Raw genomic sequence first — 25307 nt, 5'->3', positions numbered from 1 at the left:
GTGAGTTAGTGGGTGGGGGAAATAGGGCAAAGGAGTGAGGAGTTTACAACTGCTGGTCCTCCTCAAATGCCACTCTCAGTAGGGATAAAATCTGGTTAGGCCTTTGGGGTGATGACAGGCTGAACTGGTAGAGATTGGCAATGATGTATATATAGTTCTGTATTCTTAAGGAACTGAGTCTCTTCCTCTTCATGGATAGTAGGTAGTATGAAAGGAGGAAAAGTTAAAGGAAAGAAAAGGAAGAGCTAGGGGTGTTTTTAGGGCTACCGTGAATGTGGAACTTTAAGGAGAGGAATCAGTGTCTAGAGGGTAGAGGCGCCTCACTGCATTTCTTTCTACCCTGTGAACTGTTTGGTGTGCTCATTCTCTTAAAATGCTTTAAAATCAGTAAATTTCATTGCTCAGGCCATTCTCAAGTCTCTTATTGCTGGCAGAATGTGGTCCTTTCCACATTCAACTCAGAACTTTTCTGTAATCATCTTATTTCTAGAACTTGCCCCAAAACCATTCCTTCTTCTCTGTTGTTTCTAAAGCTATAGCAATGTACTTTCCCCTTCATCCTCTCCTTTCTAAGTCCTAACCATTTTCCAGGAACTGATACATGACACATAGCTTTATCAGGACTTTTTGTTTCATCCTGTGTCTGCCTGTGTCTGTGTTCTTTCTCTTAACTCCTTAGTACTTTTGAGCACCCCCCAATCTCTCATTATTATAATGCTGGATTGTATCAATCTTATGTTGCTATTTGAGGTTGTTCTCTTATCTTGTCTTTTAGATTGTAAGCTCCTGGAGAGCAGAAATAGTGTCTTCACTTTGTATTCTTCATGATGTCAATTATTTCTTAGATTCTCAGTAAATCCCTGTGGAATGGATGACTTTGAAGCTTATGATGTAAACAGAAGTTATATATGTAAACTGGTTGGTCTGAGGAATATAGTAAGCAGTGGTCTTAACATTTATAGCTTCCCTTGCTAGGTGAGGTGAAAAGAACCAACATGGAGTTATGCCATTTGGTCTGAGGGCTCTACTTGAGGTATAATTTAGGGGCCACTGTCATAGAGCAGATTCTATAAATTTATCACATAATTTAGCAGGTAGTCAGTGAAGGCTCAGTGTCAGGGCAAGGAACTCAGCCCTGGGTGCCATTTAAGGCCAAAGGCATTTATGGAGGAAAAAAAGTAAAGGAAATGAAGGAGAGAAGAGGTGGGGAAAACCACCATTTGTCTCAAGAAATTTACCCCACTATTTTATAGAATAGAAATTCTTACAACATCTGATGCATGGGCTAGCTTGCTCTGCTTTTGTTTGTTTTTCTTTCTGCTTTCCTGCTTTTCTCTTCCAAACTTGTTTTACTGTATGGAAACTTCCTAGTGCAGGAGCTACATCTCTTCACCCAACATGGCTGTATAAAAATTTTGAACACGCAGTTAATTTTTTAAAAATATTTTTAAAACTTATCATCTTTCTTGTTTGGTCTTTCAGCTTTTCACTAGTTCTGTGCAGATGAATCCCACAGATTACATCAATAATACAAAAGTAAGTTTTAATTCATGTTGCTCAGGACCCATAGCTGTAAGAATTTGAAAAAAGTCCTAGTAAGTAGAGAGCGATAAATATCACTTCCAGTTACAAAAAGCATTTTATAGTCTTATTACCTAATATATGTGATCAAGATAGTAAAATTCTAGATGAAAAATTAGCTTTTGGTAATGGGGTGAATGATTGCCCAATTCTTCTGTCCCTTGTGCTATAATACTACCAGTGTGAAATCAGCCCTCAGCTGGGAGATCACCTGACTAAATATGGCATGTTCAGTGATAATCACTGAAAAATTATTAAAATATGGTTTCTTCATGTTTTATGTCTTCATTTTACATTCTTCTATGAACAATTTCTCAGCATTTTTTATTGAAAACTTACTGGTACCCATATTTAAATAAGTTCCTTCATTTTATTAGTATACAATAAAAGCTTAGGGATTAATACTATTTGTAGGTAAAGCGAGTTGAAATAGTGACATATGGATTTTGGACTCCTTTTTTAAGTAATGGTTTTGTTATTTTCTTAAACATATAGGAACTACAATTGGGATTAGCAAGTGTTGACAAATTCTTTAGAACTTGTTTTTAATAAATAATAAGAACAATTTGAATTTGTTAGAGCAGACATTAAAATCATTTTATTATTTTGTATAGCTTACTGCCTTGAATAGGTATATACTTCATTTGTTTTGTATATTTACACCATATTGTTCAGTAATCCCTTTTTTTCATTGAGTACAAAGGTAAATTGGGTCCTCTGAAATTTGTGTAAGTTCTAGATTAGTGGAGTCAAATTTAATTTTTATTCTTGTTCTTTGTAGTTGAAAATGAATACATATCAATTAGTATGACTTATTAGAGTGAGGATGTGGAATTTTTCTAACTATTGCCATGTGTTGAGGACCTAACCAGATTTTCTACATTTTCAAAGTTAAGCCTGGGTAACTTAAAGTTGAAAGAATTTGTGAATTTTTGAACTAGAAAGTTGATTATACATTTAGTATTTCGATGATTTATATCAGGGGTTGGCATGCTTTTTCTGTGAAGACTAGGTAGTAGATATTTTTGGTTTTTCAGGGCCAGGTGTTCCCTGTCACAGCTACTCAACTCTGCAGTTGTAGTGCAAAAGCAGCCATAGACAGTACAAAGAACGAGTGTGGCTGTGCATCAGGAAAACCTTACTGACAGAAACAGGCAGCATGCTGAATTTGGCATGTGGACCACAGTTTGCCTAGATGTGCAGTATAAGAATCTGGACCATGGCAGCACTGTGTTTCAGTACACATGATATTATTGAATGTTACTTGAGGTCGAATGAACTCACACCATGCGTTCATTTAGTGAATGTTCTCTACTGTTTGTTTATTGCTAGACAGTGAGTCATTCTTTATTCTTGGATCATCCTCTTATTCCCAAAACCAGAACCTTAAAACAGCTTTCAGAAATAGCAATTAAGCAGTAAGTTGCATATTGCTCCACAATACTACAGAAAAATTAAAATTGAGAGTGAGTTTTTATCATAGTTCTAGAATCCAGATAGTTTTCAAATAATTGGCACATCAAATGTCATTCCCTTGCTCATGATGGGTATTATATGACATGGATTTCAGTACTCCTTCCTAATGAATCAGGATGCCTTATACTCCTCAGTATAGTAATCTAAGTGGCCACTACTAATGAGTAAAAATTTGCATGGGAGGTGAAACCCATTTGTTATCCTGATTCTCATATGCTTTGGGAAAACAACAGTGGCATCCAGTACCTATTTTAGGAAGTAGAAAAATAAAGAAGGTATTATTGCATTAATGTTTATTTATTGTGAATGCTAAATGATATTTTTATGTAAATTTTGGGGAAAATTTAAGTTGTTTTTATTATATCTTGGGGACATTATTATCTATGAATCCTGGAGGTTGTATTGCTTTGTTTTATGATGAATCAGGGGAATTATAGGAATTAGTATGTTTGTTTACACCATGTAAACTTAACAAGCATGCAGATATGTGGAACTTACAGCTGTTCAGGAAAAATTGTGAACCTCAGCACCTCAGTTTGAACATCATTGAAAAGAGCACTGAAGAACTTAGCATTAAAGATTCAATCCCCTTACAATGAGATGTAAGGAGAGAAGACAGTGGTTGAAAGAAGCAATTTAAATGACAGAAAAGAACTGAAAGAGCCACAAAAAGGAGATGAAGAAACACCACCTCAGCTTTGAGGCTTCCAAATACAGAGATACATAGTAGTGTTTTATTTTGGGGGGTTGGGGGGCAGTTAGGGATACATAGCTTTAAGGTTGTCATGTCATTCTGAGCTACTGTAAATATGTTCACGTATGCTAGATATTGTTTGTGAGTGAAAAGAAATGTGTAATAGATTTTTAATCAAAACTGTTTAAAATGAGTTTAATTGTTTAAAGAATTATCTCTTAATCAGTAGTTTGAAACCAGCCATATTTGATTCATTCCCATCTTCTACCCTTGACAAACTCTGTCTGTTCTACTGCTGAAGTGCTCCTTCCTCTTTTACTGTCTTCCTAGTTCAAGTTCTGTTTCATCCTCTTGATGACAGCAATAGTTTTCTTAGCCAGTCTTGTGACCTCTACTCAGATCTTTCTCTCTCTAGTTCACCTTTCCTGACACACCCTCTTCCCATGTATTTCAGATAACATACCAATATTCGTATACTGTACCAGTTTTTAATTTTTTGCAATTTTCAGGAACATATAAAATATGAGACAAGTATTTTTATATTATTTTTTCTCTTTTAGTCTGAGAATAAAGGATTAGAAACTACCAAAAGCAATGTAGTTCAGCCAGTTTCAGAAGAAGGGAGAAAATCTAAACCCAAAACAGGTAAGTATAAATGTAGCATTAGTTTCTATAGATGTTTTTTTAATTAAGATTTCTATGTAGAAACTATTGTTAGCCAAAGAAAGTCTTGCCGTGCTTCACAGTTGAACACAGATTGCACTAGTTTCAATTCTATGCATAGCATGTCAAGTATCAAGGTTCCAGCATATAAAGGAAATTGGAATTGGTGTGGTAATAGTTCTTCAAGTTTGTCATGTGTTTTTTTTCCTATTAATTTTAGGAGAACTGAAAGAACTGTCATTTCTTGATTATTGAACAAAAGACTACATTTTCTGCCTCGTACATTTTTAAATTTACCTGACACAAAATATTTCTTGTTTGGTGATACAAGGGTAGTGATTACACATATGCACATCTGCTTCTGTTATTTCCACCTTCAGGTTGAACCCTGTATAAGCTGGTGATAAAAGATCATTTTTCAAATCTTTATTATAGATAAGCAGCTTATCCAGTACACTGCCTTTCCACTTCTTGCATTCCTCGATGGGAACCCTGCTTCTGCTGTTGAACAGGGGAGCACAGCTTCTTCAGAAGTTATGTCCTCTGTAGACAAACCCATAGAAGTTGATGAGCTTCTGGATAGCAGCCTGGACCCAGAACCAACCCAGAGTAAGCTTGTTCGCCTGGAGCCGTTGACTGAAGCTGAAGCAAGTGAAGCCACACTGTTTTATTTATGTGAACTCGCTCCTGCACCTCTGGATAGTGATATGCCACTTTTAGATAGCTAAATCCCCAGGAAGTGGACTCTACATGTATATATTCATCAAAATGATGAACTATTTATTTTAAAGTATCATTTGGTACTTGGTTTTTTTTTTTTGTAAATTGCTTTGTTTCGTTTAATCAGATACTGTGGAATCAAAAGCACCTTTTGCTTTTCTCACTAACCACACTCTTGCAAAGCTTTCAGATGTTACTCAGCTACGTAGGTACATAAGATTTGATGTGTTAAATCACATTATTGGCATATCTTTAAGTTGGATTCAGATGGCCAATTTTCCCCAATTGTAGTAAATTGGATTTTTTACATATTTGCTCATTAACCCCAGTTAAACTTTTTGTTTTACTTGTTTGTGTCTGTTTGCATTGAGTGTAAGTCACTTATAACTAATGGTAGAACTTCTAAAGCTTTCTCTGTTCCAGTTGCTTTTATTAAATATTTTTCACTCAGCTTATTTTTAAAACTGGGAACATAAAGTGCCTGTATCTTGTAAAACTTCATTTGTCTCTCGGTTCAGAAAAGTTCATGTTCAACATGAAAGGCAAAGTGTACTTGAGTGCTTGCTCTGATACGGTTCCAGCTCTGTACACATACAAGAAGGGGATGGGATGGTGTCAGCCTGTCCACTTCATTGGACTAGTTTTAAGTAAAAGTTTTCTGGTTTGTGTTTTTTTTGAAGCATACTATTTAGTAAAATAAATATAATGAATGTTGCATACTAGTGTCTGTTATGTGTCTTCTTTGTAGGTGACATCCACATTTGACAGTTTTTCCTTTTCATAGGAAATACACAGATTTAAACTGTACTTTGTTGTCCATTATTCTTAATGAGTCATACCAAGACCTTTGTGCCTCATCTAAGAAGACAGACTGTGTATTGCAGTGAGGAAGGAATATGGTGCCTCCAAATTTAATGTGTTTTAGAGGGTTTTTTTGTTGAAAACTTAAACTGACTTGTGTTCTGTTTCTAATGAAGAACTGAGAGAAGTATGCCTCTCATTGTCCCAAATGAGGTTAAGAACATTATCACTGGACGCCAATGGCCTACAATTTTTGCCCTGAGAGTAGATAAGAAAAATAGTCAAATCACTTCCTCCCTTTGGAACATTTGCTCAGAGAAATTACAGAGACTTATGCAAGGCCAGGCACTATCACTTGAAGAATTCCACTTTCAAGCAGAGGGCAGGAAGCGGTACAGCTAATATATGAATATTTTATAGGGCTGTTTGATGATGAATTAGAAAGACGGCCTTCCTATTGGCTATATTCTCTCAGTATCTTGAAACTTCTCTTACTAAAAAATTCAAAGCCTAGCACAGAGGGACAAGAAACCCTTCCCTAGCAGATCCTAAAATACTTGGCTCTGACGCTGGGGTACTGGTGAACTAATTCAAGACCACAGAGTAGTTTCCTTCATAAGCTTTAGAGGTCACTTTCCTCGAAGTTGTTAAGGTGTGAAGTTTAGAAACCGAGAGGAGAGAGAGTTTGAGACTTTCTTTATCCTTCTTGTCCTCTTTATGAGCTATGATTAAGTTTCTTCTCCTTGGGGATATTTTGGAGCTCTAGAAGTATTTTAATAATTTTGAAAACTTTTATCTCCTGGTACTAAATTGAGATTTTAACATTTTTCATCCTAAGTAGTTGGGAGGACTTTAGGATATTGTTAATACTGCCTTTTTAAAAGAAATAGAACTGTTAACATGCTTTTAAGTGTATCTAAAAGACTCTAAACACCATAATGATTTTGATAATCCATCATCATCCATTCTACTTCCTCTGAAGAACTTTATTCTACTTTTATTATGTGTGAAGGTCATACACTGACGATTACTCACACGTTTGCAACTACATTTGAAATTGCTTCCTGTAACATTAAGATTCTAAACATTAAAGTTTACGTCCAATTATTAATACACAGTTGCTCAAACTAGTATAAATGTATGTGGCAGAGACTGATTGATTGCTGAACCATTTCCTATCATGCAATTAGATTATTTCCACTGTTGTAAACAGGGAAGCTGTGTAACCGAGTTCTAATAAATCAGGTGAAGTGATGTTCAGGACTTCCAGGTCTGGTCTGTGAAAACCTCCGCCATGCAACCTTCCTCACCTTTTACCCTTCTACTAACTTGATGCAGAGGAGTATGTGGCTTCCTACTATACACTCAAGAAGGGATAAACTTGGCTTCCTGAATTACTGCTTAGAGGAGAACCACCCAGCAATCCTGGATATTCATTTTAGACTTCAGGTGAAGGGTGAACAAACATGTTCTGCCTCTGAATTTTTGAGGGTTGATCTGTTAAAGAGTTTTTAGTATTTACTAATGTAATATAGTTCAAATTTTGATGAACTGTTACTAAGGTTTTTTTTTTTTTAAATCAGAAATACATCTTTTAGTGAGATGAACAGGTCTTAGGGGGTTTTCTTTCCCAAAATTTGTATCAGTATAATAGCATCAATTTTTTTTATCAAGTCCTAAGAAACTAAGCTATTCCAAATTAAAACACTTTTGCTCTGCAAAAGACCCTGTTAAGAAGATGGAAAGACAAAGCTACAGATCGGAAGAAAAAAAAAATATAAACCACATCTGACAAAAGACAAGTATCTAGGATATGTGAAAAACTCAAAACTCAACAGTAATAAAAATAATCCAATAACAAATAGCTAAAAGAAACGAAGAGATTTCACTAAAGAGAATATAGATGGCAAACAAGCACATGAAAATATATTATTCATCATTAGCCATTTCGGGAAGGTAAATTAAAGCCACAGTGAGTTTTCACAACATTCCTATCAGAATGGCTAAAATATAGTGACACCAAGTGCTGGTGAGATGCAAAGAAACTGAACTGTTCATTCATCAAATGTGTGACTATGAAATGGTACTCTGGAAACAGAGTGGCAATTTCTTGTAAAACTACACATTGAACCCAAACAGAAGTATCTCTCCCTTCACCCCTGACTCTGGGCAACCACTAATCTGTTCTCCATTTTATTAATTTTATCACCGCAAGGATGGTAACATTAGAAAGGATGACAGAGATCATCAAGGATGACAGAAACCATGCCATTATATATATGGCATAATCTCTGTGACCTTTTGGGACTCGCTTTTTTAACCCAGTACAACTCCCTGGAGACCCACTGAAGTTGCTGCATATACCAACAGTTCCCTCCTTTTTACCGTTAAGTAGCACTGCTGTATTACACAGACGTACCACTGAGTTTTAAACTCTCACACATTTAAGCACATCTGGGCTATTTCCAGTTTAAGCTACTACATATAAAGCTGCTATGAACATTCACATACAGGTTTTTGTTTAAACAGTACTTACTTCACTGGGTAAATACCCAAGAGTTTTATAGGCATTGGAGAAACTCAGACCACTTCAAATGAATTATTGAACAAAAAAAAAAAAAAGGACTGAATTTGACAACTCAGATGGAATAGAGCACTGTATTATATTTTTTTAGTAAGGGATTTCTTTATACACTATCTTAAGTGTCAAAGAAGCATCAATTGGCAACTAAGATGTCCTACACTTGCTGTGTCCTCCAGGGATTTTTTTTTTCCTATCAAATGAATTAAAAATATTCTCCAAAATTAAGTTTGAGATTAACATATACACACTACTATATATATAAAATAAACACAAGGACATACTATATACCACAGTGAAGTATACTCAGTATAATTCCTATAATGGAAAAGAATATGAAAAAGAATATATATAACTGAATCACTCTGCTGTACACCTGTAACTAACACAACATTGTAAATCAACTATACTTCAATTAAAAAAAAAATCTCCAAACTTAACTGGTCCACCTCCTGAAGGTTCTTGGAGAATATCACTAATTACCCTGAGATCCAACTTCATGGGGTTACTTCAGAGGACCAAAAGGGTGAATACCACCTTTAAAACAATTCAGTTTTTGAGGACAGAAAATGGTCAGTTAACCCTCTACTGCCAGGTTCTTCTATACACAAGAAGAAAGTAGGTCTGAGTATTACAGCAACTAGATTTGAATTGCTAAAGAATACACCACAAACTTTCTCTGAATTCTTTTATTTAAGGATAGGACACAGCCATTCAAAATCACAGAACACAATATCAATACAGAATAAAGTTGGAGAATTAAACTGAATTGTTATATTTCATTTACAATAATAAATACCTTAAAAGTAAACGTACATTTTAATATTCACTAAGATACTAATGACAAGTAACTAAGAGTTTCTAAGTTAACAGTGATACTGCTTGATTTTCAGGGTGAAAGATTATAATAACCTATATATTTCAATTAGATGGCAGCAAATACAAAAGCATTTTGAACTGTACAGTGCACTGTAAGCAGGAGTTTACTCTACAGCACTCCATCACTCCCCTGACCTCAGTCTATACGCAGAAGGCATGCTGGACACCAGCAAGTCACACCACATAAATCATCCACCACTCACAAGGTGTAAAATCTATTATGCATGTATTTGAAGAGAAATTATTTTTTAATGCCAGAAAGAATGCTAGTTACTTTGACAGACTTGGGATTTCCCAGCTTTGCTGCTGCTGAGCTGTTTAAGCCTGTGCTTCAGCTTCTTCATTTTTAAAATGAGAAGACTGGCTAGATTTTGTCTAAGTATCTACTGAAGCCAATTTTGCAGTTTCTTCCTGTCCTGTCAAAAATTTACCAACTCTGATTTTCAAAACACACTTTCAAAGTGATTCTCAACAACCTCTTTCTAATGCATGATTATCCTTCTCAAAACTTTTGTCTAAAGTCTTCAGAGTTCCTAACACCTCCACTGAATGCACTAAACACATCTGCATGTGTTCGTCACGACAAAAACGAAGGTCACTATGTAGGTATGGAAGGCCATCCCTACCCAGGGAACATTACAACCTACTGGGTCTTCAATTTTGTACCCACCATCAGCAGATACTCTGACTTTCTTTGAAAACTGTGTCTCAATCTCCATCATAAACTACATACACTGTTGTCAGTCAAACACTCCATACCTGTATTAAGTTCCTTATCTTCATATGAAGGGAAAAACCTGAAAAAATTTTTCAGAAAATTGGCATTTAAGTGACTTGTTTATACAATTTTAGAACAGCCACATTCTTTGCAGTCTCCTGTAGGGCAAGGCATCAAATATTTCAAAAGGCAGCCATACGTTTCTATCATTTTCTAAAACAGCTTAAGTTCTAACAATTTAAAAATCAAACTGTTAAGCAGTTGTTTCTATTCTTATTTTTACAGGTACAGAGCAGAAGATAAACGTAACAACGTCCACTTCTCTTAACTTAACCACCATACTCACAAAACCCTCTGTGATTCATTCTAATACACACATCAGTGCGCTCGGCAAGACTACCACGGATAAAACGGCAAGCAGTAAAATCTAATTCATGCCAGAACACTGGAGAAGTTACATGGGAAACACACACATACACAACTTTACGAAAGCTGGGAATACTGTTAATTTCAAATAAGTGATGATCAAAGCGAGACCCTCATGCCAGAAGTCCCATTCAGTCAAAGTCACGGTTTGTAAGAACAAGCGGTGCTACCAGTGTCCAAACATACAGCACGATGCCGATCCAGCTAGAAGAGATCTTCACCCAGACAGCTGTCCACTGACTTTTCATCTCACGAGAAGGTTCATACCTAAAATTTAAGGACAACAAAAAGGGGGGAGGGAGGTTGGATTATCAGTCATCAAGTCACTAAACTTCACTACTTCAGAAGTGTTCTTTGTATGTAATCTGTGGTAACAGATACATCGTTGCTGGACTAACATCTGTTGCCTTGCTTTCAATACCACTTTGACAGCTACAAAGCAAACAATCAACTTTCTTTCAAGGAGTAAAGGACACAGCCCTCTAAAGTAGCTCCTTTACGTAATACTCAGAATCTTTATGTATTTCTGGCTCAGTAATTACAAGATAGCAGAGAAATGGAGTGTGACCTCTGGATAAATAAGACGCTACAACAAAGACCTACCAACCCTAACGTGTGTAAAGAATATAATTCGTTCAAGATGTATACGTGGGAACCCCATCCACCTTCTCAGATTTAAGAAACTGGGAAGGAAATCCATCCCAAATGTAGCTGATTCTTGTTTTAATGAAACGTACCAAAAATATTTTTGACTTAAAAGTCTTAACATTTACTATTACCTGACAGCCAAAGCTGTGAATTACTGAGAGCTATTTGGATTCTTGTACCTCAATATGCTGCAGTGTAGAAATTTTTAAATATATATTTTCTCAATAATAAATGCTGGTAAAGGCTGCTCTCAAAGAAATGAGGCAAAGAATAATCTTTTTTCTACATCTTTTGCTGGTATTCAAAGTCTTCTTACAAATTGTTAAGGGTATTATGCATTAAATTTTATTAAAAATAGAACTGCCCAAACCATAGAGTTCAACTGAAAATTTTAAATCTTTCAGTAATCCTTTGGACAAAATTAGAATTTTTAAAAACATAAATTGCTACCTTCCTCTTAACAAAAAAAGATTATTAGTTTTGAAGTTGACTTTTAAGAAGCCTAAATTACAGTTCTGAAGAGCTCGTTTGTTTTTTTTTTAAGAGTTCTAAGAACCCATCTATATTAATATATAGGCACCCCAATTCTGAAATCTTCAGAGCTTTTAATGACAAAGTTGAACAAAACAGAACAAGACAGGTATCTTTTACTACACTATGTTAGGAACTGGTTACAATCAGTATTAAAAAGAAAACATTTGTTGGATCAACTGTCAACATGTATTTGCCTAAGAATGTGTTTCATAAAACTTCCTGCAAGATTTAGAAGTTTTTCAATGATTGCTATAACTAAAGCAACAAAGTAAAAGTCTGCCTTCTCACACTGATCTCACTATTTAGTTGTGAATTTTGAAATACACTCTACACATGTTTTACAACAGAATTACAGAAGAGCCACCAGTATTATCACAAGCAAAGTTTTCATAAAATGTAAGTACCTGTACCAGTTGGTAAGGGTCATCATGATATAAAGTGAAGCCAGGAAAAGCATAAAGTGAAAGAAGGAGTAACTGTAAGTGACACCATCTCTTTCGTTGTCTACAGCTCGGTGAACATCATCTCCTTCCTCCAGTGATCCATCACTTCTAGCTCCACCATCTTCTATTAATGTTGATTCATCACTTGTTAGAGTCAGTTTATTAACCTGACTATTGTTCGAAGTACGGATGCTGCATGAATGACAGTTTAGAGAAGGAAAAAGGGCATTTAAACAAAAGATGCATAAATGAATAGCAGGACTTCCTTAAAAAATAAAATTCGTAATTTTTCTTACCTTGAATAAAATACACACAATAAAAAGAGAATTAGTCCAATAATTCCTTGAGCATGCCACCACTGTACAGACTGCCCATCCTTTGGGATAGTGCTTGTTGTATTGTATCCAATTATGCTCAGTAGACTCGGGTTGCAGTCTGTTTCTGCAATGTAAGTTAAGGTCAAATTAAAATGTTAGAATAGTATAAAAACTAATTAAGAACAAAATTCAGATATTCTAAACTAAAACACACTGTCTTTCTACTATATACTGTGATAACAATAGTGAGCTTATGAAATTTATCAATTTTTCAAAATACATTGCTATAAAGCAAGGTAGCAAACACATAAAGCCAGTTATTAGTATTTTAGCAAATAGTCTGTGAAAATGACCAAATAAGTCATAATGACCTAATGCCTATTCAGCTTCTTAACTCTTATAAGAAAGAATTAAAATGGGGTTTATATTCACTTAAGTGTCCCAGATATGTTTTTTCCCTCCCACAAAGTCAGATATGTCAATAGCCACCTTATTAATGAAAAATGATTCTTATCTAAAAGCCATTCAGGTAAGGACAATCCCTAGAGCAATTTAGTATTATTTTTTTCTACACATTTATTTTACAAAAACAGTAAGGAAGCCTTCTCTAATATACTAAAAAAAAAAAAAAAAACCCTTTCTCCAACTAGTGAAAAAGCACCTATGAAATTCATAAACTATATGAAATGAGATTCAGAAAACATTTTATAATTTTTCTTTACTTTGAGGAAAAGAGACCATTTTCTTCATTTTCAAAAAATAATGCAGCTGACTCTTGAACAACGAGGGGATTACGGCACCAACTCCCCACCAAGTGGAAAATTTATGTACAACTTTACGGTCGGCCTCTGTATCCAGCCCTTCGTATCTTCAGTTCTGCATCCATGGCTTCAACCAAATTCAGAACGTGTAATGCCGTAGTACATATTTTTGAAAAAAATCCATGTATAAATGGACCTGTGCGATTCAAAAACTCTTGTTGTTCGAGAGTCAACTATAATTAATTTCTCACTAATCTGTTATTATTCTCACTAATTTGTTATTATTCTCACTCATCTCACAAATGACATACATGGGTGTCTACTTCCATGAAGTGCAAAGTTACTAGCTTATAAAATGATTACAAAGACAAAATATATTCACCTGCAAGGTAGTTCCAGACAAAAAGAAAACTTTAATAATTAGTGAAAAAAAATCACAAAACTATACTGTTTACAATTCAATCAACAAGCATTTTAACAGCTATTATTTCTTTCTACATACATTATCACATGCACTGTAGAAACTGGGTATATTTCTTACAATTTTCATATAATTTTTTTTTTAGTTCTTTCAAAACTAAGTGAAAAAAACACAGCAACACATCAAAGATGAAAATCGTATTACTTCCCCTCCAGGAGTTTGATTCTCCTGGACAAAAAGAAAAGCTGCAGGAAATAAATCCAAGCAAACAAAACATACCTGGTTCATTGGTCATAGCAGACCATGTCAGATACATTGTGTAGACTGTAATTACTGAAGACTGTAACAAACCAGATCTTGGTTGTGATTCCTTCAAAAAAAAAAAAAAAAAAAAATCAAACACAGAAAAATATTCTGTTGGCAGTCAAGGTTCAGGAAAACTTAGAAGCTTCATAAAAACTAATGATATAAAGATCTTACTTGGATTTTAGGCAGGATGGACATTACAGAAGCACCAAGACAGAGAAGCATGTTGACACTGATGAATGCTTTATTTTCTGCACAACTGGCTGGATGAGTATAGTAAACAAAAAATAGGACAACAGCGACTAAAGACAGCAGATAATTCAGAGCTGTAGCTGATAACAAAGCTGTGAAAGAAATGCATTGGACAATTAGGCTTTATTACAAATATCAGGAATTAAGCATTTTAATTCATTTTAAAAACAATTTTATTCACAAATACATTTTAAGCAACTTACGTTGTGTCAGCATTATACAGGTAAGTAAGGATATTAATTCTGAACTTTATCACAAGAAGAATTTAATAGTCTTTACACATAGCTCACTATTGTATTTCCAAGGACAGTAACATATTAACATGATTTTTCTTAGTAGGAATACTTATAGTACAGAGTTTCTAAAACACATTCACATGTTAGCCATTATTTTAAAAATTAAGAAAAATAACTAGAAGGTGAATATTACTTAAGGTTTTTAAAGAACAATAATCGTTTAGTTGTAAACAAGGGCATAAGAATTATTTTTATTAAGCTCACAAAACAATGATGCTTTTCCTCATCAACTAAAAGCTTTAAAAAAATTATGCAAGAATAAGTCATTATTATTTAGTGAGACAACATAAGTTTCTTCTATGTAAACTTCATCACACACAGTTTAGAGTGGGTGCAAATGTGTGCTTAATATACATGTATTTACGCAGATGTGCCTCACTGACAGCGGAGCCTCTCAACATACACTTACTGAATGCCTACAAAGTTCCAGGCCCTGGGGATACAGTATGGACAGTATGGAACAAAACAAACTCCTGCATTACACTTACCGTTAAAAAATGAAATAATCTACATAAACAGATGTTCCAAATGACTAAAACTTACTTCTTGAATACCAAACTCTTTATTTTAAACACTGAGATCAAATACTACACACTAGTTGTGAGAGAGAAAACATGAAGCTAGCAGACATGCTGAGTTTAGCATTCATTCTGGTTTTAGTATTATTATTATTATTATTATTATTATTATTATTATTATTATTATTATTTTAGCTGAAACTCAAGATCATTTCACATAAAAATCCAGACTTACGGCTTCTTTTGAAAAAAAATCAGAAAAATTAAGCAATACTGGGTTCACATTTCCACAAGGCAACTACTGGATGGAACTGAGCAGTAGCTATGTATTTTAGATAAGGACCTTCATACTCTCTAATTCATCAGTTTCTTCTATTTGCACAAGGATTTAAAATGCACTTAACCTGGTTCTCCTCCCTCGTTTTTGTCACCTGTTGTAAGCATCTGAATGTCAATCCCTATCTTAGAGTATAACCATAGGACTCAAGCTCATCACTGTAAATAAACATCACATACACTACTATAATAACTTTCTTTGGTGTTACTGTTACACATAAGACATCCTTTGCACTTATATATAAAATGTTTCAGAGCTGCTTTATTTTTCCTGCTTGCTGATGTTTAGGAATTGTACCACTGTTCGCTCATTTCTAGCAGTCCTTGTCCTTCTAATATTTTACTTTCAATCTGCTGTAGGCAGGTTAAATAAGGCTGCAAATTACAAACATTCAGCAATAGGCTTTGGAATTTCTACTGTCACCAGTCAGGGTCTTCTGGATTATCTCCTGGTTCCTGGCTGACATGCCAAAAGCTCTCTCTACAAAGTTGATGATATAATGCCACTCACAAATTGTTAAACTAAAAAACTCATCACAGAAAATTTATACCATAAAAATCATGATTTCCTCATAAGTCTACATTATCTGCTTTCACTATCAAAGTTCAACTATCTTGAAGATGTTCTGCAAGACAAAAAGCTTACCTGCATACCAACATCTTGAGTTTCCTTCTTCCATTTTTTCAACCCATGACTCATTCCATGAATGGGCAAAATCAATAAGTAAGACTAGCTGTATGAGAATGAAGCAAAAGGCACCTGCCATTCCTACGTAAAACCACACTGAAAGGAAAAAAGCCACAAATGAGTGACTGGTTCATTTTTTATTATTTCATTTTCACAATGAATGCACAAAAGGGAAAATAAAATTTTACATAAATGCTTGATTTTGCCAACAGAGGCAGGGGAGAGGGGGAGGACAAAACAAATAGCTAAGTGCCAGGCAACAATTATTTCAATTTTCTTATAAAATATCAACATCACACAATTAAAAAAAAAAAAAAAAAAAGACTTCTTACCAGTTGTAAAAGTTCCTTCTGGAATGAAGAAAGCCCCAATAATAATTGCAATTGCTGCAGCAAATTTAAAGAACCAGAATCTAAAACAAAAGAAATACCAGTTTCATATATGAACTCTTTAAAGAGCTATTCTTGAAGAATAGCTACATTTTATGTGACTATTACACAGTTTGTAGTAACTTTCAGCAAAGTTATCCTTCAGGTATGAAGGAGAAATAAAGATTTTCCCAGTCAATATCCAAGAAGTTTACCCCCACTAAAACTGCCTTGTAAAATATGGTGAAAGGAATTCTTCAAGTTGCAATGAAAAGACACTGTATTTGTGACATGAAAACATACAAAAGCATACAACACACAGGCAAAGTAAATACACAGATTTAGAAAAATATAATTCTTTAATAGGATGGTGTGTTAACTACTTAACTACAGCATAAAAGTTAAAGAGTATTAAAAAGATACTAACTACTATAATTGGTTAATAGGTATACAAATATAAAGAGGTAAACTGTGAGATCAAAAATATAAAAGAGGAGGAATAAATAAGTAGAACTTTAGTATGCAGTCAGCTTATTACTATCAGCTTAAAATGGACTGTTTTATCTATAAGATGTTTTAAGTAAGCCTTATGGTAACCACAAAGCAAAAAGCTAGAACAGATTCACAGAATATAGAGAAGCATACCACCAATTTACAAAGAAAATCACTAATCTGAACAGGCATTAACAAAAAAAACCAATGGAAATACAAAACCAGAAAGCAATGAATGAAGATGGCATTAGTAAGTCCTTACCTATCAGTAATTATTCTAAACGTAAATGCAGTGAATTTACCAATCAAAAGGTACAGCGACTGGATGAATAAAAAAACAAGACCCAACTATGATGCCTACAATACTCATTTCAGATTAAGAAATGGTTCAAAGTAAAGGATAGTAAAAGATATTCCATGCAAGTGAAAATCAAAAGGAAGCAAGCACGGCATACTTCTACCAGACAAAATAGACATTAAGCTAAAAATGGTAACAAGACATAAAGAATGCTATTATATAATGATAAAGGGGTCGATTCATCAAGTACATAGCTGGAAAAATTATAAGCACATGGAAATGAAAACAAAGTCATTCCTGAAAAAAAAAAGGGGGGGGCCCACAGAGTTCAAAAGGGAATCAAGAATTCTCAAAGTAAGTAAAAATGGAAATTTTAAAAAATAAAATGTATGCAATGCTGCAAAAGCAGTTCTGAAAAGAAGTTTATAGTGCACACAAAGAACTTTATAATTGCATATAATAAGAAAATGAAAAGATCTCAAATAAACAACCTAACTTTATGCCTCAAGGATGAGAAAAAAGAACTAAACCCAAGTTAGGAAACAGAAGGAAACAACAAACATTAGAGCAAAAGTAAATGAAATAGATACCAGAAAACCAACAAAGAAGATCAACAAAACTGAGAGCTGGTATTTCAAAAAGATAAAACTGACAAACGCTAGACTAAGAAAAAGAGAGAAGACTCAAAATCAGGAATGAAAGAGGTATTACAACTGATACTGAAGAAATACACAGGATTATAATAGACTGCTCTAAACAATTTATACCAACAAACTGGATACCTAGAAGAACTGGATAAATTCTTAGAAATACACAACCTATCAAGACTGAATCAGAAAGAAATAGAAAATCTGAACAGTAACAAACAAGGAGATTAAATCAGTAATCAAAAATCTCCCCTAAAAGAAAGGTCTAGGAGCACATAATTTCACTGGTAAATTCTACCAAACATTTAAAAAATTAATGCCAATCCCTTTGAAACTGTCCCAAAAAACTGAAGAGGAGGGGATACTTCCAAACTCATTTACCAGGCCAGCACCACTCTGATGCCAAAGCTGGACAAGGATGGGACAAGAAAAGGTAACTGTAGACTAATTCCTCTGATGATTAAAGACGCAAAAATCCTCAACAAAATGTTAGCAAACTGAATTCAACATCACATTAACAGGATTATATACCGTCAACAAGTTGCGTATAAAAGGAATATACCTCAACATGATAAAAGTCACATGTGAAAAATCCACAGCTAACATACTCAATGGTCAAAGTGTGAAATCTTTTCCTCTATGATTCGGAAAAAGACAAAGGTGCTCACTCTCACCACTCTTGCCCAACACAGGACTGGCTAGTTCAAGCAATTAGGTTAAGACAAAGAAATAAAAGGCATCCAAATTGGAAAGGACAGAGTAAAACTGTCGTTCTCTGCAGATGCTGTGATCTTATATACAGAAAATCCTAAAGAGTAAATCAAGAAACTGTTGGAACTAATGAATGAATTCAGTGAAGTTGCAGGTCATTTAAAAAAAAAAAAGCAACATAATCAACCGTGTTTCTATACATGAACAACAAAATATCTGAAAAAGAAAGAAAACTATCCCATTCTCAGCAGCATCAAAAACAGGACATACCTAGGAATAAATTAGAAGAAGTGAGAGATCTTCTGAAAGATGAAAACTGCAAGACTTTGATGAAAGAAAGTCAAGAAGACACAAACGGGAAGGTATCTCATGTTTGTGGATCTGAAGAATAGTTAAAATGTCCATACTACCCAGAGCCATGCATAGATTCAAAGCATTCCCTATAAAATTTCCAATGCCATATACAAAGAAACAGAAAAAAAAATCCTAAAATTTGTATGTAACCACAGAAGACCCTAAATAGCCAAATCAGTCATGAGAAGGAAGGACAAAGCTAGACTATCACTTACTGATTCTAAACTATACTACAAAACTATAGTAATTAAAACATAAAAGAAATAAAAAGCATCCAAATTAAAACAGTAGTGCCATAAAAACAGACACACAGGCCAATATAAAAGAATAGAGAGAGTCTAGCAACAATCCCTTGCATTTTGGATCAACTAATATTTGACAGGGGAGTCAAGAACACTCAATGGGGAAAGGACATTCTCTTCAACAGTCTTGGGAAAAACGGGATAATTGCAGGCAGAAAAATGAAATTGGACTTAAATGTAAGATCTGATACCGTGAAAGATACCAGGAAGGTATGGATACTGGGAAGAAGAAAATGAGGAAGAAGTTTCCTGAACTTTGGTCTTGGCATGAGTTTTTAGATAAGACAACAAAAGTAAAATCAAACAAGTGGGACTACATCAAATAAAAAAACTTCTGCAGAGCAAAAGGAACAATCAACAAAATGAAAAGACAATCCACAGGAGAAAATATTTGCAAACAATATATCAAAGAAGTGGTTAATATCCAATATATATAAAGAACTCATACAATTTAATAATAAAAAATAAAATCCAACTTTAAAAATGGGCAGAGGAACTAAATAGGTATTTTTCCAAAGAAGGAATATAAAAGGCCAACAGGCATACAAAAAGGTGCTCAACATCACTAATCATCAGGGAAATGTAAATCAAAACCTTCATGAGACAGCATCACCTTATACCTGTTAGAATGGTTATCAAGGTGACAAGAAGTGTTGGTGAGAATGTGGTGAAATGCAAACCCTTATGCACTGTTAGTGAAAATGTCTACTATTCAGCCACTCTGGAAAATAATATGGAGGTTCTTCAAAAAATTGAAAATGGAACTACCACATAATCTAGCAAGCATAATTCTAAATAAAGAAATTGAAAATAGGGTACTGAAAAGATACATGCATACCCATGCTTACTGCAGGATTATTCACAATAGGCGATATATAAAAACAACCTAAGTGTCTGTCAACAGATGAGTATATAAAGAAATTATAGCATATATACTCAGTGGAATATGATTCAGCCATGAGAAAAGATGGAAATCCTGCCATTTGTAACAAAATGGATGGAATATGAGAGCATTATGCTAAATGAGATAAGCCAAAAAAAAAAAAATGTATGATATTACTAATAGGTGGAATCTGCAAAATCCAAACTTCAAGTCACTAAGAGACTAGATATTAATTGTTCTCAACAAAACTAACAAATAATTATGTGATGTGCTAGGTTTGTTAGCGAACAATGATGGTAATCATACTGTAATATATAAAAGTATGAAATCAATACTTTGTACAATTTAAACCTAACACAATGTTATATGTCAATTGTATCCCAATTAAAAAGATAAAAAATAAAATTAAATTAAAAACCAAAAACAACCAATGACTAAGGAAACAAAAAAAATAAAATAAAATCAACCTAGCACAGCACATTTTCTTTCCTTAATATCTACATTTCACTTGTTCATTCTTCCTCTCTTTGGTAGCATATATTAATAGATAAGCAACAGCAGATATTAAAAAATATTTAGTTTATGGGGGGGAAAAAAGATAAAATTCAAAACCTTCAAAACTGTCCAGGCTGTCCAGTACAACCATTTAGAAAATCAATCAGTCACCTTGTTAGGAATAAAGTTTCTCATGCTGGATGCAATTGGGTGGGGGGGATCTTAGGAAGTGATTTCAGTTTTAGGTAGTGAGACTGGTCCACTAAAAGCTAAGAGGAGGAGGAGGAATAAGCTCCTCATTATTAGTCACAAATGTGGTAAATCTTTTTAGGATGAAAATACAGTTGACCCTTGAACAATGCTAGGGTTAGAGGCATCAACTCTGCATGGTTGAAAATCCACATATAGCTTATAGTTGGCCCTCTGTATCTGAGGTTCCTCATCTGTGAATTCAAAGTCATGGGTTATGGATTATCTAGTACTGCAGTACTTACTATGGAAAAAATCTGCACATAAGTGGACCTGAACAATTCAAACCCATGTTGTTTAAGAGTCAACTTTATATTAAACATTATGCACCAGAGATTATACCAATAAATGACCCAAGGTTACTATTCAATATTTATATTTGCACATCCTGACACATTCTCCAGTAGAGACAAGAGGATTTTCTTACCTTGTCATTCATGAGTAACAAAATAATTCTACATACTGTTTAAGTCTATTTTACTTTAAACTTTCTTTAGGCAGACTCAAAATTACTAGAAGTGGCTACCCAGACTTTCCATTTATTCAGAAACTTACCCATTGTGCACTGCAGCTCGAGGATCACTGCTACTCTTCACTTTGATCATTAGTAAGGACAGGAGAAGATAGAACATTGCCAAGCCAAAGCACAAACGGTATACGGCTTTATAGCCAACCAGAATATTACAAGGGACCACCCCTTTCTCATTCTCACAAAATCCAGGAATCTGAAAAACGAAACAATTTGTGGTCTAGAATTTTTTCAAGTAAAAAATGAAAATTCTTTGTAGTCAAATAGTTTTTAAGATTTAGAAAATTGAGGCTGGCTTTACAGTTTATGCTGAAAATGTAATCAAGGCAAGACGAACATTTTCAAAAAATAGAAGTTTAACTTTTTTCACTTTATGTGAGCACAGGATAAACTACAAATGCCAATCCTAAAGTAGATGCTTGTTTTGACTTTGAGACATTCTAAATTTTTTTTAAAGTGGCATTCTACTGTGATATGCTGAATCACATGTATAAGAGAAAAACATAATAAAAGGTTAAAGAATTAGAGTAACTAAATCAGTTTCTAAATACTAGAGAGAACAATGATGGCTTTTCAAAGCCAGTGCTATTTAAAATCATTTTGAGTTTGGTCCCTTATTCTACAAGTGTTATTTCTGATAGTGAATGGATTTGGATTAACAGAACAAATGGCTGGCTGTACTTTTATTTTTTAACTTAAAATCTTGAAAAAGACTGATAACCATTTCAGAAAATCACACTGGAATCAGAGTACAAGAAAATATTTTTAAGTGACATAAATGAGAGTACATATACTATTCACATGTATCAGAATTAATCACACCCTCTAGAAAATGTTGAAGTAAACCCAACATGAAAATGTAACTGTTAAACTGTGCCTTTAAAACCAAGAAACTAAAATTATATTTAAGCTACTGGAGGTGCTCCTTTTGCTAGTTCCTATACAGTCTACAGGCTCTTTCTTGGTCTCACTTAAAACCTCCCTTCCCAACCCAACAATTAACAATTACAGCAATATATACTTATCCATACTCACTTGTAACATGTACTCACTAGCACCTCTAATTATCCCATGCCCTTAAATGAGATCAGCACATCACCTGGCAAATTCCCAGCATCAACTTAATTCAACCATCTATATTAGGTTGGGTGCTATAGTAACAATCTCCAAATATAAGTGGCTTAAGCCACAAAGGTGTATTCTTGCTCACGTACATGTACATGATTGGTTCTGAGTAGTTAACTAAAGAATCCAGGCTGTAAGAGAAGCCACCATCTCAAATGATGTACAGGTTGTGACAGAAAAGGAGAACTTGCATCAGAAAGTAGAGGCTGATGTGTTACCACGTCTACTCATAACTCACTAACCAGTCCTAGAGACATGACCCTACATATCACAAGCACTCTAGGAAATGCAAATCTCTGAGGACCTTCAGAAACCAGAGAAGCAGAAATATTTGGGGATAAGCACTAACATCTACCAACTAAACATTCATAACAACGATCAACTGGATCCATAACAAAACCATCTGAACGTCTTTTGGTCTGTCTTTGCTTATATCCAGGACTCGCAGGATTTGAATAACATTAACTGAGCATCTGTATATGCCATGTACAACCATGCTACTTTCACAACTGTAATAAGCTCATTTCTCAAACTTACACTATTTTTCCTTTCCCCAAAGCCAACCCCAAGCAGGTAACTTTGTTTTAAAATGGAGGTTACCTGACATAAATACTCTCTCTCAACCTCAAATTTTCTATTGTCTTTCATCTTTCCTTGGAGGAAAGCTAACTTCCATATGCCTTCTCTTGACCACATTCTCTCAAGGGTTAGATCTCTTATGACTTTTTTCAAAATACAAATGATTAAATCTCCCCATCCTAAAAAAATTTTTTTTTTAAACTCAGCCTCCTGCTAAGACTTACTATCTTCATTATAAAACTCTTCAAATCAGCAGTTTATATCCATTGAATACATTTCCTCACAGCCGTTTGATTCTCCCTCCCACTCGTGGTAGCCCCAGCACTCTAAAAATACTGCTTTTCCAAGACACTAAACATATACTGGTTGTCAAGTCCAAAGCCTACTTCTTGATCCTGACACCCTTTTACCTTTTTTACTGACACTATCCTGTCATTCTGAAAACTGTTTCTAAGGCCTACAAAACAGGTTCTTGGTTCTCTTTTTTCACTGTCCCTTCAGAGGTTCCCTTTTCTCCACCAATGCCCATTAAGAGGTTTCGTCAAAGTTCTAGCTCTGCTCACTGTCTTCTTCAGCACACGCTGCCAGTTTCAACTTTCATCTCTATCCCTGATTTCTTTTTTGAGTTACACAACCCTGTTTTCCACTTCCTGCTGGATACACACACATATGTAGCACAGCATCCCCAAGCCAACATGTTACAAACTATATTTTCCCCATCTCCATCCACAACCTGACTCCCTGAAAAACTTTTTTAAAAAATAAAACATCTTTTCTTTCTTTTTCCCTAGGTTAATAGCAACAGTTTCCTCTCAGTTATCTAGGATCAGAACTGGTTATTATTTACGATTCTACCACTGTCAATATTTAAATCAAGATTCAGTCAATTCTACATTCAGAAAATATATTTCAGGCCTTCTATGCACTTCTTGATTACACCATTGCAACAGCCTCCACTTAACTGCTAGCCTTCTACTCAAATTATCAGATAAATCTTCCTAAAGTATACATACTCTGCTCAAAGAGCTTCTATCCTCATTCTACTTCCTATTTTTCAATCTCTGCATATAAAAGTTATACTCGTTCTTAGAATATCCACTTTTCCATGAGACCCACAGTGATTGATATTTCCCTGACTAGAATTACTTATTTCCTCTTATCACAGCAGTTTCTGTACCACCTTCATAGAATTTAAAGAGCTGCCTTTTATTATTTGATTCTCCTAAAAGATTATGAATGACCAGAATTAGGATTAAGTATTATCTTACTTGGTATAGTATTCGGTTTCCAATACATAAGCAGTTTTATGCATATACATACTAAAGGTTCAGTAAAATAAAAAAGACTAACCTTATTCAGTTGTTCTTCCATTCCCGGTATCAACATTACACAAGCTACACACACTCCAACAAGCAAAAATAGTGCATAGATCAACCTAGTTACAGTGGAGTTGTTTCCACTAGGACAGCACCGGCACAGCAAACACGGGGCACTGCCACACAAGCATGGTATCTAGGAAAAATAATATTAAAAATCAATAGTTTAAAATGATACAGTGAAAATTTATATTCTATCTACTCAGAAAAGAACGGACTGAATTAAAGTAATTACCAAGGAACAAACGGTTTTTGGTTCACATATATTACCTCTAAGCTATAAAACTCAGTAACTTCTGGCTAAAGGAAAAATGAAGTAAGATAAAAAGTGCTTGCCCTTTATATCAAGCAAAATGAATAAACTCAGTTAAAACAAAGGGAAAAAAAATCACCAGCAACAATCAAAATTTAGCTGAAAAATGATCTCCAACTACTGCCCTTTAACCCCCAGAAGTCATGCTGGTGAATTCACAAAACTCAGATTTCTGACATACCCCACAGAAGGAAAAGAAGTGAACTGGTATCCCTATCTGTTCTCTTTTCTGACTTGGTGGCAGTGATAACAGTAAAAATTTCTAATAGAATTAGGCAAAATAAGGTAAGTGAACAACTGGGGCTACCTAGCATTCTCTAACAGAACTCGACACTAAACTAGTAGTATATCCCAGCGGAACAGGATATCTCCCTAAGCAGGAGAGGTGAACACTGGTAATGGCATTTAACAATATCTCAGAAAGGGAAAGTGAAAGTATTCTCATTGACCATGATCTAGGCTGAGCTCCACCATACCCAGATACCATACGGAGTATTGCAGAAGCCAGACACACTGTAACAACCAAT

The 25307-nt window shown here is 34.6% G+C and overlaps 2 protein-coding genes across 3 annotated transcripts in view; one reads left to right on the top strand and one right to left on the bottom strand.

The window, feature by feature from the left end:
• The window catches only part of HSF2 (heat shock transcription factor 2), a 30113-nt gene extending 24260 nt beyond the window's left edge, over nucleotides 1-5853 (top strand). Inside the window, exons 11-13 of one of the 2 annotated variants that reach the window (XM_010965491.3) lie at nucleotides 1483-1536; nucleotides 4312-4396; nucleotides 4850-5853. In XM_010965491.3, coding sequence (XP_010963793.2) covers nucleotides 1483-1536; nucleotides 4312-4396; nucleotides 4850-5142 — 432 coding nt within the window. In that variant the 3' untranslated portion in view covers nucleotides 5143-5853. The remainder of the gene's footprint in view (nucleotides 1-1482; nucleotides 1537-4311; nucleotides 4397-4849) is intronic. The other variant, XM_010965492.3, reaches the window with a different exon arrangement.
• Nucleotides 5854-9190: 3337 nt separating this feature from the next.
• SERINC1 (serine incorporator 1) overlaps nucleotides 9191-25307 on the bottom strand; it is a 32192-nt gene continuing 16075 nt past the window's right edge. The window contains exons 2-10 of the mRNA XM_010965493.3: nucleotides 24442-24603; nucleotides 21414-21583; nucleotides 16392-16471; nucleotides 16018-16155; nucleotides 14144-14313; nucleotides 13943-14033; nucleotides 12461-12605; nucleotides 12126-12356; nucleotides 9191-10806 (exon numbers count right to left, since the gene is read on the bottom strand). Coding sequence (XP_010963795.1) covers nucleotides 10671-10806; nucleotides 12126-12356; nucleotides 12461-12605; nucleotides 13943-14033; nucleotides 14144-14313; nucleotides 16018-16155; nucleotides 16392-16471; nucleotides 21414-21583; nucleotides 24442-24603 — 1323 coding nt within the window. The 3' untranslated portion in view covers nucleotides 9191-10670. The remainder of the gene's footprint in view (nucleotides 10807-12125; nucleotides 12357-12460; nucleotides 12606-13942; nucleotides 14034-14143; nucleotides 14314-16017; nucleotides 16156-16391; nucleotides 16472-21413; nucleotides 21584-24441; nucleotides 24604-25307) is intronic.

This window comes from Camelus bactrianus, chromosome 8 (genome assembly GCF_048773025.1).
Source record: "Camelus bactrianus isolate YW-2024 breed Bactrian camel chromosome 8, ASM4877302v1, whole genome shotgun sequence".
Taxonomy (NCBI): Eukaryota; Metazoa; Chordata; class Mammalia; order Artiodactyla; family Camelidae; genus Camelus; species Camelus bactrianus.
Note: the sequence above shows the minus strand (reverse complement) of the source record. Positions and strands in the feature narration are given on the sequence as shown.